At 40.5% G+C, this 14,426-nt stretch overlaps 1 protein-coding gene across 1 annotated transcript in view; it reads right to left on the minus strand.

The window, feature by feature from the left end:
• LOC110175639 (guanylate cyclase soluble subunit beta-2-like) overlaps positions 1–14,426 on the minus strand; it is a 32,346-nt gene that overhangs the window by 15,763 nt on the left and 2,157 nt on the right. The window contains exons 4-12 of the mRNA XM_055166565.1: positions 13,304–13,464; positions 13,126–13,225; positions 9,154–9,311; positions 7,675–7,765; positions 7,479–7,582; positions 7,271–7,372; positions 5,824–5,914; positions 2,012–2,208; positions 1,266–1,389 (exon numbers count right to left, since the gene is read on the minus strand). Coding sequence (XP_055022540.1) covers positions 1,266–1,389; positions 2,012–2,208; positions 5,824–5,914; positions 7,271–7,372; positions 7,479–7,582; positions 7,675–7,765; positions 9,154–9,311; positions 13,126–13,225; positions 13,304–13,464 — 1,128 coding nt within the window. The remainder of the gene's footprint in view (positions 1–1,265; positions 1,390–2,011; positions 2,209–5,823; positions 5,915–7,270; positions 7,373–7,478; positions 7,583–7,674; positions 7,766–9,153; positions 9,312–13,125; positions 13,226–13,303; positions 13,465–14,426) is intronic.

Here is a 14,426-nt window from a genome sequence, read left to right on the forward strand (position 1 = left end):
CTCATATTTTTCAAAAAAGTCTATGGCCGGAGTGTCAAACTCAAATTCACAGAGGCCAAAATTAAAAACTGGGACTAAGTCGTGGGCCAAACTACATATTTATTGAAAAATTTCAACAACATCTGCATCTTTTCTCTTCTTTCGAGATATGTTAAACCTTTTCTTATTCAAATAAATGTTTAACAATAGTTTTGCTTAAACACTGAATCCAGAACAAGTAAAATATACAATGATAACAAAATTTTACATAAATAATGTCTTTATAGTTGATCTGTAGCTGGCGGGCAGTGTGGTCTATGGGGAAAATGAATGAGAAATGTAATTCCAGAACTGACGTGTGAGCTGTTGTATGACCTGTCGTCCATATTGACCCTGGACAGTCCCAGTTTTGATCCTTATGTTCCCTGTCCCAGCAGATTTATACAAAACTATTGGTTTGTCCCAGTTTTATGCAAGAAATAACTGATCCATCTGATGCCTGCCATCAGTAAAGACAGGCATACGCTCAAAGTTCAAAGTTCAAAGTTAGCTGTACTGTCAATTTATTCCCATGTATTAGACATACAAAGAAATCGAAATGACGTTTCTCTCTATCCCATGCATAGACAACGACTGGGAGAGGGAGAGACCACTACGTCTGCACACTCCGCCATTCAAATCATAACACCGTACAAGTTTTTCTGCAGCAGACTGTTGCAGTTGAGTGTCCTTTGTGTCTCAGTCAAAGGTCTGAGGTCAGTTTAACAGGAGGACTGGTCAGAGAAGGTCTGCAGGTGTGTGTCAGGGTGGTTTGAGGAGAGGAAGAGCCAAAAGTGTCCCTCCTGTGTGTCCTGCAGCATCACATCATCACATCATAAATTGTCATTTGTTTAGGTAAAATACATAGAAGCTGCTTAAAAATGACCAAAACACAAAGAACAGCAGGTGAAACAGTTTGACACCAACCTCTGCGTCACTATTGACAGTGATTTTAAATTTCACAAACAAGTGAATGTGGTTGTAAAATTTGGCTTTTATCATTTGTAACTTCTGTCTAAAATTAAACCGTTTTTATCTTTTAAATCATTTGAACAGGTCACCGATGCTTTTATCTCCTCTCTTTTAGACGTTTGTAACACATGCCACATTCTCACTTACAGTTGATCCAAAATTCCACCAGACTCACATGTACATGGGATTGGAGAATTGTGTTATTCGATATCCAATATACTGTTTATATTTCAAACAAATGTTTTATCAAATGGTTTAATAAAACTATGATTGACCTGCTTCCACACTCTTGCCGTCTTTGAGCTGGTTGGCGATGTGGCGTGGCAGCATGGCGTACAGCAGCATCTCTGTCTTCTCCTTCTCAACCTCCAGGAAGTGGGACAGGATCCTCAGCTCCTCCTGGGAACAGTCAGCACTGATCACACTCGTGCTCTGGTAAAACTCATGTGTGATGTGTGTCTCCTCCCACCGCTTTAGCGAACTTTCACACTTCAGTTATAATACATTAAGAAAACACTAAGACAATATCTCACTTTTAACAATATATGTTTGTCGAGACATGCCCAGCTGCTCCCCTCAACGTGAAGGAGCAGCGACTCTACTCCGAGCTCGTCCAGTGTGACTGAGCTCCTCACCCTATCTCTAACGGAGTGCAAAGACACCCTGCGGAGGAAACTCATTTCGACTGCTTGTATCGGCGATCTTGTCCTTTCGGTCACTACTCAGAGCTCATGACCATAGGTGAGGGAAGGAACATCGATTGATGGTAAATCGAGAGCTTCACCTTTCGACTCAGCTCCCTCTTCACCACAACGATCCAATACAGCGACCGCATCACTGCCGACGCTGCACCGATCCACCTGTCAATCACACACTCCATCCTCCCCTCACTCGGGAACAAGACCCCGAGATACTTGAACTCCTCCAGTTGAGGCAGCGACTCTACACCCACCTGCAGAGGGCGCCACCTGGCACCCTACTCACTTATATGTAGGTTAATTAAACACCACTCAGCATTCACCTTCTTGCGCTCCAGCTGGTTGGTGAGCTCCATCTCGGCCAGCCTCTGTTGGTTGAGCAGTACCAGGTCTCTGGTGACGTCGTGCTGGGCCAGGTCAGACAGGTGCAGCCCTGAGTCCTGGAGCTCCTGGAGGCTCCTCAGTTTAGGAGAACACAGGTACAACATACAACCCAGAGAGTCCATCCACAGCATCTGACCTGGACAAGGACAGAGAAAGGACTGGACACTAATGTAGCCTTGGGTAGACTAAAGAGTCCCCACTAAGATATATTTATAAAACAGGCAAGTCAAGCAAAACCAAAAGACATAAACGGTGTATAGTGGAATTGTACAAAGTTTTATATAATCCATCATCTTAAAAACTAAATTACATCACAACCAACCAAAATGAATAATGCAAAACCTAACGTTAAAAAAACAAAAAAAACTAAACTGTTAAATCCTATATTTCAGTAAAGAAAGTGCTAGTGCTGTGCAAAATACAATATAAAAGTGCTGGAGTTGTTTTTTTTGTTTTTTTTTATAGGTGTTTAGTAGTGATGGGCAAATGAGTCGGAGCTCTGGAGCACGTCTCGTTCTTTCTGCCTCGGAGCTCGTCTCGCAGGAGCCGCTCACGTGACCAAAGTGTGGAAGTGTCGGTCCCTCCCCCTACTGCTTCACTCTGCGTGTCAATCGCTTCAGTGTATCGAAGCGTTTCATTGGCTCAGCGAATGTTCCGCTCTGTGATTGGTTCAGAGTGTTTCAGAGTGTTCAGCGCACTTCCGTGGTTTGACAAGCACTAAACTACTACAGTATAAAAAATGCACCAATATTTGTTAAAAGTGTTGGGTAGTGAGGAGGATTGTGTGACGTTAGTGGTGATTTTGGTGACTTTTGGCATTTTTTCATTTTCGATGGCATCTACAAGTGGAAAAAAGCGATCCATGGTTTGGGATCACTTTGATCTAATTCCACCTAACAAGGTAACACCTATTTTCTTATTTACAGCATGCATATATAAATTGTTGTATTTCTTTTTTAAATGTTCAAAATAGAATATATACTATTTATGACTTCTAATAAAATAGAAAATAGTTTTTCTGTTCCCAAATCATGGGTTGTGTGCTGGTGTGCAATGGTTAAATTTGTCCACTAGAGGTCAGTGTTTCTCCAAGACCTCAGACATGTCGAACCATTTGAGACAATATTGTGACTGAGGTGTCAATGCTTCACGAGGCTCCATTCGCCCATCACTAGTGTTAAGTGCTTAGGTGTGCAGGATTAAAGTGCTTTGAGGGTTTAGATACTTAAAAGTGCAAGGTGCTACTGCATTGCACTCTCCTTTACTGCACAAACTATCCAGACCAATGAACAAGCACAACTACAGTCCACAGCTGCACTGATAAAAGGAAATTTGTGGGCAGACTTTGAGATCAGGATTTGAGAGCAAGAGTATGAGCAGCAGTGAAATGTTTTACACAAAATACACGAGTTACTTCAAGAATGCCATTAGTCACCACCAAAACCAAATATGCACCATAGAGCCATAGTAGCAGCAGTAGTAGTAGTAATAGTAATAGTAATAGTTGTAGTAGTAGTCATAGTAGTGGTAAAAGTAGTAGTAGTCTGAATAGCAATATGAATAGTAGTAGTTGTATAGCAGTCTTAGTAGTAGTAGTAGTGGTAGTAGTCATCATAGTTTTAGTAGAACTCCTAGTAGTCATTGTAGTTGTAATCATAGTAGTAATAGTTGTAGTAGTTGTAGTAGTAGTAGTTGTCATAGTAGTAGTAGTAGTAGTAGTAGTAGTAGTAGTAGTAGTAGTAGTAGTAGTAAAAGTAATAATGTGTGTGTGTGACACATATTTAACACTCATATATTTCATACTAATGTAAGTGTGTACTTGTGTGTGATGTGGAGTGTGTACTTGTGTGTGTTGTGGAGTGTGTACTTGTGTGTGTTGTGGAGTGTGTACTTGTGTGTGTGAGTGTGTACTTGTGTGTGTTGTGGAGTGTGTATTGTGTGTGTTGTGTGTACTTGTGTGTTGTGTGTGTGTGTGTGTGTGGAGTGTGTACTTGTGTGTGTTGTGGAGTGTGTACTTGTGTGTGTTGTGGAGTGTGTACTTGTGTGTGTTGTGGAGTGTGTACTTGTGTGTGTTGTGGAGTGTGTACTTGTGTGTGTTGTGGAGTGTGTGAGTGAGACAGCTGCATCATATGGAGTCTGTTTTTGTGTGTGTTTTTGTCATGTTTTATGAATTGTGCAGGTTTGTGGCCTTGGTCCTGCATGAGACTGACGATGGAAATGAGCTTTGGCTGCAATCCTGCATATTTTTTATTTATTTTTTATTTTTTGCATTGTCTTGACTTTTAATATGCATTGTCCCTTCAATAAATAAATAGAAATACAAAACATTTAGCTGTCGGTTTCATCATGCCAGGACCTGCAACGTGCACTGGGCGGGTGGCAGCTGAGTGTGACGCGACTGGGATGAAGATCCTCCAAATCCAACGCCATGGTTCTCGACTGGAAAAAGGTGGCTTGCCCTCTCTGGGTGGGTGGAGAGTCCCTGCCTCAAGTGGAGGAGTTAAAGTATCTCGGGGCCTTGTTCACAAGTGAGGGGAGGATGGAGTGTGAGATTGACAGGCGGATCGGTGCGGTCGCTGTATCGGACAAAAGGCGACACTCTCGATTTACTGATCAAACTTCATTCCTACTCTCACCTATGGTCATGACCGAAAGGACGAGATCGTGGATACAAGCGCTGGAAATGAGTTTCCTCCGCAGGGTGGCTGGGCGCTCCCTTAGAGATAGGGTGAGGAGCTCAGTCACACAGGAAGAGCTAGGAGTAGAGCCGCTGCTCCTCCACGTCAAGAGGAGCGGCTAAGCGGAGGGCATCTGTTCTGATGCCTCCTGGGCGTCTCCCCTGGAGGTTTTCTGGGCATGTCCCACCGAAAGGAGGCCCCGGGGAAGGGACTATGTATCTTGGCGGGCCTGGGAACGCCTTGAGATCCCCTTAGAGGAGCTGGAGGAAGTGTCTGGGGTGTGGAAGTGTGGTAATCCCTGCTCAGACTGCTGCCCCTGCAACCCAGCCCCAGATAAGCAGAGAAAACGGATGGATGGACAAAACATTTAGCTCAAGATAGAGATAGAGATATAGACTGGCTTGATTATGGAAAAAATGATGATCCAAAATATCTTCAAATGACTTGAAATCATGATTATTCACATCTGCGGGCTCATCATGAAGAGAAGGTACAGATGAATGAAAGTAGGAAATATATCTTGCCAAATGTTTTTTTAGTAAATTATGTATTTTTTTGCTCGGCAAATCCAGACTGATCCCCTCTGATCTGGTCCCCACTCCCTCCGTCAGACCTCGAGCCAGGAGCAAACATGGCCGTGCAGGTCTGATTTGTTTTTTTCATTGGTGCATGTTAAATGAAGGAGCTCACTGCTAACTGATTATTTTATAACAACATTTCTCTCACCTCAGATGAACAGAGTTTAGTGCTTCACTCATTTCAATCCTGTGATATTTGTGTTCTTTCTTTTTTCTCATGAACAGCCATATTTGTTTTGATAAAGACAGAAATGTGTCTGAATCTGAATTTAGGGAAATTCACCTATGACAAGATTCATGTATTTGTAAAGTATTGAAGAAGTGTGTACAGAAGAAGTGTGAAGTGTCTACATTTAAATAGTCTTCCTTTGCTTAAATTTGATAAGGGCACCAAAAGAAAGTCAAATTGTCCTTTAACCTTTAAGATAAACATGCCTATTGAAACACAGAATGTATATGTTTTTCTCTAGAATCTGTGGGCCTCCGGATCCTCACCTCTGAGTTTGATGGAGCTCCTCTCTCCACAGCTCTCCAGCACAAACTGACTGTTGATGAACTGTCTGATGCTCTCGATGGTAAAGGTCACCTGGACACAAACATGAAGGTAACCTTTACAATACTGAGAAGTGTGGATACTATAGAATACAGTCAGTGAGTGCAAGGCTGCATCTCTCCTGTTTCCTCCTCTCCTTCATCCCTCACTTTCAAACCCCACCCACTGAGGAGAGGCAGCTGCTTTCTGATTGGTCGCTCTCTCATCTCAGCTGACGTGATTGACAGTGGAGAAATGATGGGGGATGCCGGGAATAGACTTCAGAAACGCCTCATGTTTTGTTCACAATTCAACTTTCAAAGTGTGTATGAGCGGATGAGGAGGAGTAGAAGTATTATGAGTAGTAGTAGTAGAAGTAGAGTATGAGTAGAAGTAGTATGAGTAGTATGAGTAGTAGTATGGATAATAGTAGTTGTAGGGATACTAGTAGTCATAGCAGTAGTCTTCATAGGTGTAGTAGAAGTGGCATTATTCATCATCGTAGTAGTAGTAGTAGTATGAGTAGTAGTATGGATAGTAGTAGTTGTATTAATACTAGTAGTCATAGTAGTAGTAGTACTCTTCATATTTGCAGTAGTAGTCATAGGCGTAGTAGTCATATAGTAGTAGTCGTCATAGTCATCGTAGTAGTAATAGTAGAAGTAGTAGTCATAGTTGTAGTAATAGTAGTAGTTGTTGTAGTAGTAGTTGTCGTAGTAGTAGCCGTCATAGTTGTAGTAGTAATCCTAGAAGTCACCATAGTTGTCGTCGTCGTCGTAGTAGTAGTAGGCATAGTATTAGTCGAAGTAGTAGAAGTAGTCGTAGTAATCATCACAGCAGCAGCAGCAGCAGTAGTAGTAGTAGTATGAATAGAAGTACGGATAGTAGTAGTTGTATTAGTACTAGTAGTCATAGTAGCAGTAGTAGTCTTCATAGTTGCAGTAGTAGTTGTAGGCGTACTAGTCATATAGTAGTAGTAGTCATCTTAGTCATCGTAGTAGTCATAGTAGTCATAGTAGTAGTTGTCAGAGTTGTAGTAATTGTAGTAGTTGTAGTTGTAGTTGTAGGCATAGCATTAGTCCTAGTACTCGTAGTAGTCGTAGTAGCCGTCATAGTTGTAGTAGTAATCCTAGTAGTCACCATAGTCGTCGTTGTAGTAGTAGTAGTAGTACTCGTAATCATCATAGTAGTAATAGTAGCAGTTATCATAGTCATAGTAGTAGTAGTCATAGTAGTAGTAGTAGTAATCGTAGTAGTACTAAAAGTAGTGGTAGTAGGAAAAGTAGTAGTAGTAGTAGTAGTTTGGATAGCAGTTATTAGCAATTGTAAGAGTAGCTGAAGTGTAGTAATGGTATCTGTAGTGAGTAGTATCAGCAGTAAAAGCAGTAGTAGTAGTAGTAGTAGTAGTACCTGAGGGTGAACCAGTGTAAAGTATTGGTCCACTGTGGCGTTGTCTTTGAGCAGACTGGGGAAAAACTTGTGGATGTTGACTCCAACCTGGTGAACTTTGAGCTACAAGAAAAAATGGAATGAATTAGAATGGTATATTAGCTCATTTCATTATTCATTCATTTTGTTCCATTATAACTTCATGTAAATTTACTGAATAAACACTTACATTTGAATCAAACACCATGTGAAAAGGAAACGCATTACAGAACGACTTCTCCTCTATCCACAACCTGTCAGGGTAACACGGGCTACAGGAGGACTGGGCTTGGCCTAGAAGTCAAATATAAGCAACAATTAACAGTAAAAATAAAATCTAGTAACATAAATTGTAAATGCATGTAAATTTACTTTTTTTGAGTTACTTTTTTTTGATAGAACAGCAGTTTTGATCAAGTCCCATCCGCGCGTCTTCACTTTCTGGCATCTCTCCTTCATTTTGGTCAATAACTTTTCCTGAAATAAAAATAAAAATAAACCTTTTATATAAATTTAAAGCTGCACTATGTAACTTTTCTGGTAGCGGGTTTGTTGCTGTGTTGTTAATGCTGTGCCTGGAATGTTTCTCAGTATAAAACTTATCTAGCTTGAACTTATTCTCTAAAATTACCGTATTTTCCGCAGTATTAGGCGCTCTCGATTATAAGGCGCACTGTCGTAGAATGGTCTATTTTTGAACAGTGCACCGGACATTAAATGAAATACAACAGTTGGATGGGTCAGTGGGACTTTGGTTGGCGCGTTCACAGTGACTCTCGGCTTTGTTCAGTTGCGTGTAGGGAGGGTGACCAAATGTCCGTTTTTCCCTGGACATGTCCGTATTTTGCGTCCTGTCCTGGGCGTCCGGGTTTTTTTTTTTTATTGATGCAAATGTCTGGGTTTTCATTACCATTCATTGGGGGCATTAACCTGAGCGTCTCTCGTAGCGTCAGTCGGTCAGTCTGCAGCATACCGAAGGGCAAATGTGCATTTAACAATGACTTGTACAAGAAATTTTCCGTTTTCCATCCCGGTCGGCACAAGTGGGAGGACATGTGCACAGGTTGCGAAATGAGAGAGTACAGTGATCCCTCGTTTATTGCGGGGATTACGTTCTAAAAATAACCAGCAAAGTAGTGAACTTTATATTTTACAATGAATATATCTGTTTTAAGTCTGTAAAACCCCTCAGCACACACTTTATACACTTTTCTCACACAGGACAGGTGCAACCCTTTATACATCTTTCTTAAAACTTCTTGCTGCTGTCGTCCTTTTGTTATTTTCCTCCTTCTTTATGTAACGAACCGAAGGTTAATTTATTCCATAATGGAGCCTACAGCGCAGAGTCCTGCACCGCTCCATTTTTGGAGACCCCCAGTACAACACCGTGTTGTACCGTGGAGTGATGAGTGTGTCTGTGGGTGTGTTTCGCTGTGTGGTCGCTGTCTGCTTTGTGTGTGTTTGTGTGTTCTGTGGGTGGTGCGGCTTTATAGTTTACTGAAGTCGTGCTGGGACACCCGAGTGGATTCGTGTATGGGGCGCTCTGGACTGTGGCGTAAAGACGTTTTTTGATGGAGTTGGAGGCTTAAGAGCGTGCCCTATGGTTCTGAAAATACGGTATATTATAATAGCTCAAAAACACCCTGCAAACATTCTTACTGTGAGCAGGGTCACCTCTCCACACATCTAGCCTGTAACTTGGCCTGGTAGCGTCGCCTCCTTGTCTCCATAGAGATAAAAAAGTTTCTTCCACATTTTGAAACAGTCTAGACAAAGCATCACCATCTCCACCGAGACAGGCAGGAAAAATAACACAGTGTCCCAGTAAAACTATTATAATATTTGGAATGTCATGGACTCACTTCATTAATGTTGGATTTTTCTGGAAGATTTTGCCATGTTTGGACGAGGAAGACCACATGTTCTTGTTTTCCGGTCCTCTGCTCCTCTTCGGTCTGCTCCAGCACCACCATCCTCACACTGCTGTCAAAGAAATCCTTCGCCACAGCTCCGATAATGCCTGCCAAAGTACACACATTTGTCACTCAATGTTATTGGCACTCAGAAACTATTTTTCGGGGCAATTCTGACACACGCACGCACACACGCACGCACACGCACGCACACGCACACACGCACGCACACACCCACACACACACACACACAGTCTTGCATGCATTTGTTGGGTTTCTGTGCTTCTTGGGGATATTACACTGAAGTACAGTTCCTTCCTGGAGATTGATCCTAACCTGAACCCAGGGGTCTCCAACCTTCCAGGCCACTCGCCAACAGGTTTCTGAATCATTCATATTATGCTGAATAACTAAAATCTGATTTCATTAAATAGATGCAAAAAACCAAGGCACTCACTGGTTAAAATAAAACGCCTTTATTAATTTACGGCATGTCTTAATGGACAACTTACAAATTCCCAACGCGTTTCAACCTATGGCTTTCCTCAGGGGACAAGCAGAATTGAGAGCAAACCATGTGAATTAAATAGAAGAAACCCACCAACAGGGCTGCTCCACCTGGAAACCAGGAGTGGAGATTCACCTGCGGACACCACCTGATAACGCCACAAGACGGCAGTGTTAGAACTGTGGGACGTCATAGGGTATATAAAAACTCATTATTTACAAAAATATAGAAAATATATACAATTCAGTTATAAAAACACAGAGAAGTCCAAATCTTCATTGAGCCCAGGATATTTTGTTGCCTGTAATTTATAAATCCAGGAGGTTTCACACTGTTTGAGTTTTACTAATCCGGTTTTCTTTTCGTAAAGAGTCTGGTATGTAATCAATTCCTTGTACCTGCAGATTAGATGGGTTGCTGTCATGAAAGTCCAAAAAGTGTCTGGCCATAGGATAGTTGGTGTTGCCTGTGCGAAGAGCATATTTATGCTCAGCCAAGCGCTCTTGCAGGTGCCTTTTGGTCATCCCTACATAGAACACCTTGCAAGTAAGGCAAACAAGTCTTTAAATTACAAATGTTGTTTTGTAACTAATGAAGTGTTTTATTGTATATTCTTTTTGTGAATGATAGTCCAGAAATGACTTGGTTTGACATATATTGGTGCAGTGGGGACAGCTGTTACACTTCAAAGAACCTGTTGGTTGAGGTCCAAGCCACGTATGTTTAGGTGCAGGTGGCTGGTAGCTGTGGACCAGTTTGTCATGGAGAGTAGGGCTGCTTTTAAAACTAACCAAGGGAGGCACTGGGAAGATGTTCCTTGGTAGTCCTTGGTGGATTCCTAATAAGCAGAGCATCTCTGTCTAATCTTGGAATCTGTCCATCATCTCACAAGATTTTATTTCAAAATCACAATCTTGGTCACAAACTGATTTCATTAATGCCTATTATGCCTTACTACTATTACTATAAACATATCATTGCCCGTCTTTGTGCACTAATAGATGGATCATAGTTGTGTACATGTTTTATAGGCATCAGACTGTAGCCCATCTAAAACTCTGATATTTGCTCTATTTCTTGCGTCTGTTAAAATGAGGAGTTCTCTGACTAGGGATGGGCATGATTAATCGATTAATCGATAATTGATCATTAAGAATTTCATCGATTATGTTCATTTTAATCGACAAACCAAATGTAGGTTGCTGTGTGTATCGTGACCAAACAGGTGTGTACATGTGTCTCTGCATCAGAAGGAGCGAGACACAAACAGTGGGTCAGTCTGCAACTTACCGAAGCACAAATGTGGATTTAACGATGACTTGTACAAGAAATTTTACGCTTTCCGTTGCGTTCGGGACAAGTGTGAGTCCATGTGCACAGAGTACAGAGCAGCACATATGTTTCTGTGTCCAGTGGGAAAAAGTTTTACCAGGTGAGAGTCGCTCAATGTCGATGACGAGTCCCCACCTCCCTCCCCCCGTACGGTGTCCTGGTTTTGACAAACACAAATCTGGTCACACTAACCTGTATTCACCTGAGTCATGTCTTTTAATCCAACAGAAATTGACCACATCAGCGACACAAGAGCTGGAGTTTTATCTTCTCTGAGTTTATGCAAATTAGCGATGCGGTTTTAAGTTTCGTTTCTGTGAGATTTGAACAAAACTGAATTAAACACATTATAATGTCAAACGGATTGATGTGGCTCTAGAGTCCTTACGGTTTATATGTCGTAAAGTTGAATTTATTTATGCAGATTAGTAGTGCAGATAGTAATAATAATGATGATCATTTTAATATAAAAACGTTAATGATTAATCGATAATCAATCGATTCAATCAATGCTCATCCCTATCTCTGACATTTTAGTTTTTTAAAGGAGCTCACCAGAGGACAAAAGGTTGGACACCCGCGCCTTAACCATCGTCGATACTTACCTCACCTCAACCTAAACCCTAAACTAATGGCAGTGGTATTAGTTATAAAAGCAGTAGTTGTCTTTGTAAAAGGTACAATATGTAACTTTTTCGGCAGAGGTCTTGTGGTCTTGTTTCCTTGGAGATGTTGCTGCTTTCTCTAGAATGTTACGCACACTCTTCAGTCAGATCAGATTTGTGAAGAGGTAAACTGTATGTTTTGTTAAATGTATGTTTGTTTTTCAACACATTCATCTGTAATAAAGTAAATGCAAGTTTAAAGCCATATCATGGAACATTCCGGCAAGGTTATACAGAGGTGGGGACTTGCAAGTCATAACTTGGACTTGAGTCAGACTTGAGTTAGTATTTTTAGGACTTGTAACTGGTATTAACACTTTTAAATCTGAATTACTTCAGTTCGGACTCTAATGATTCACACTAAGATACTTAAGAAAAAAAAAAATCTTACATTTCTACAACTCTTACATAAATACTCATATATAAATATTGTTTGCCTTTTTAAGTACAATTTAGTTTAAAAGTTATATCAATTGCAAAAATTTAAGCTATATTTGGTATTTTGGTTTAAAAACTTGAAGCTCAAAGTAGACGACTTGGACGTGACTTGGACTGAAGGACCAGTGACTTGAGATTCGACTTGGACTTGCCCTTATATGACTTGGGACTTGACTTGGACTTGAGGTCAAAGACTTGAGACTTACTTGAGACTCACAAAATAACAACTTGGTCCAACCTCTGACATCATGACATTTTTATGGAAGGAGACCCCCTTACCAGAAAAAGGACATAGTGTATATTTAATGAATTTACGTTGGCATGCATTGTGTCTAAACCTTAAGACTATTCATAAAATATCCCATATATTGCTTTAAATGATCAATTGCTATGGCAGCTGTGCTCATTTTTAATCATTCTGGAACCCATGGATACATGAAGAATTGTTGGATTTCATGTCTGCACAGGATCAGGCTCTTTCTATTAATTATAATGAAATGTATTGTAATTTGTGGAATGATTAAAGATAAGATAAGATAATCCTTTATGTGTCCCACGAGAGAAATTTGTCTTGAGACAGGAGATCACAGCTTTATCACAAAGACAGGACAACATAGCAACATAAACACCACACAAACATCCCACATAGAACAGAAATAAATAAGAGACCATGAGTGATGCACCAAAGAGACTTTTACGTCACTCATTTTGCAGTCTTGTATTCTATTAATAATTGCACATTCCCTAAGTCTCTGTGCAGTTTTGATTGCACATTCCCAAAACCTTTTACTTTTATATTTTAACGTAGTAGATGAGCAGTGAATGGCGCTAAAGAATGTTTGAATCTGTTCAGTTTACATTTTGGGATCCTGTATCTTCTGCCTGACACCATCAATCATTTTCAATTGTTTTAAGTTATATTAAGGCCATATTATTTTCTTCATGTAAAAGTGACAGCATTATGTATTCTGGTAGTACCTGGGACTATGTGGTAGAGTCCTTTGCGGTCTGAATAGTAGTGCAGTAACATGTCCCCCTGTTCTGTCACCTCCACCCGGAACGACGGAGCGTTCATCTCCTGTGATCACAACAACATCTGAGCAATGTGTAGTAACAGCTAAAGTAATAGTAGTAGTTGTGGTAATAGTACACACACCTGGTAGGACAGAGCCAGGTAACAGTGAAGTGCATCTAGGTTCTGTATAAACTCAACGAGATCGCCCCCTAGTGTCCGCAGCATGGTGTCGTAGCCGGCCTGTTTGCAGAAGCTGAAGAAGTGTTCTCCAAAGAGTGTGAGCAGCACGTCGGCCTGCACGTCTGGAAAACAAACACAGTCATTATATGAATTGTATGGATTGGAAAAAGACGCTAATGAATATGTGAAAGCAGAGATAGTAAACAAATATTGTGTTCCTCCTTTACTCCCAGGAGGAGTCCTAATGAGAGCCTGGAGACAGCCCTGGGTGAGCACTACAGCTCTGGTTATCTGTTATTGATTTTGAATCAACTAGATTAAAACACCACAATAATAAGTCCATAAATAAATAAATGTCCTATATATATGTTTTATGAATATACTTTTTTTTTTTTTTTTTACCATATTATTGTACAGGGTGTCCCAAAAATTTGACATCATTTCACAGGCCAATCATTTTGGCAGTTCTTGTTGAAATAGTCTAAAATTTTCACAGAATGTATAGAAACAGATCAAGATTTTATATGTAATGTTTTATTTTTGTTCTGTTTTTAGGTTGAGCTGTTCACTCCCAGAGAGAAATCATTTTGGGTTTTGGAATCTGCTCATACACACTCACCCAAGACTGTGCAGCTTCAATACAATATTTAGAAAAACTTCACCAACTGAAAAACAAATTTGGACTTGGTACCAAAATGTAAAAAGTCCAGCTGCTTCAGCAGGACTAAAGGATCTGGTACCAACATCAACATCATCATTGACCTAGACTCAGTAGTTTTCAAGATAATTGTTTTTAAAATGATGTGAAATTTTTTTGTGAACACACTGTATTCCCAAATTTTGCTGAGTTCATGTAATAAATCCATGCTGTCCATTCTGTAGTTATTTTATGTATGTATTTAAAGCAGTGGAGAGTTCTCCTGTTTTTGTTTTGCCTAGAATATTAAACTCAAATATCACCATGGGAATGCCACCACACTGTGGAACTTTACAGGAAAAGTAATAACATCTCCTTAGAGATGTTATTACGTTTCCTGTAAACACACACCTACACACACCTACACACACACACTATAACACTAGG

The sequence above is a fragment of the Boleophthalmus pectinirostris genome, unplaced genomic scaffold, assembly GCF_026225935.1.
Source record: "Boleophthalmus pectinirostris isolate CB_2022bp ecotype Guang Dong unplaced genomic scaffold, ASM2622593v1 HiC_scaffold_11, whole genome shotgun sequence".
In the NCBI taxonomy this organism is placed as follows: domain Eukaryota; kingdom Metazoa; phylum Chordata; class Actinopteri; order Gobiiformes; family Gobiidae; genus Boleophthalmus; species Boleophthalmus pectinirostris.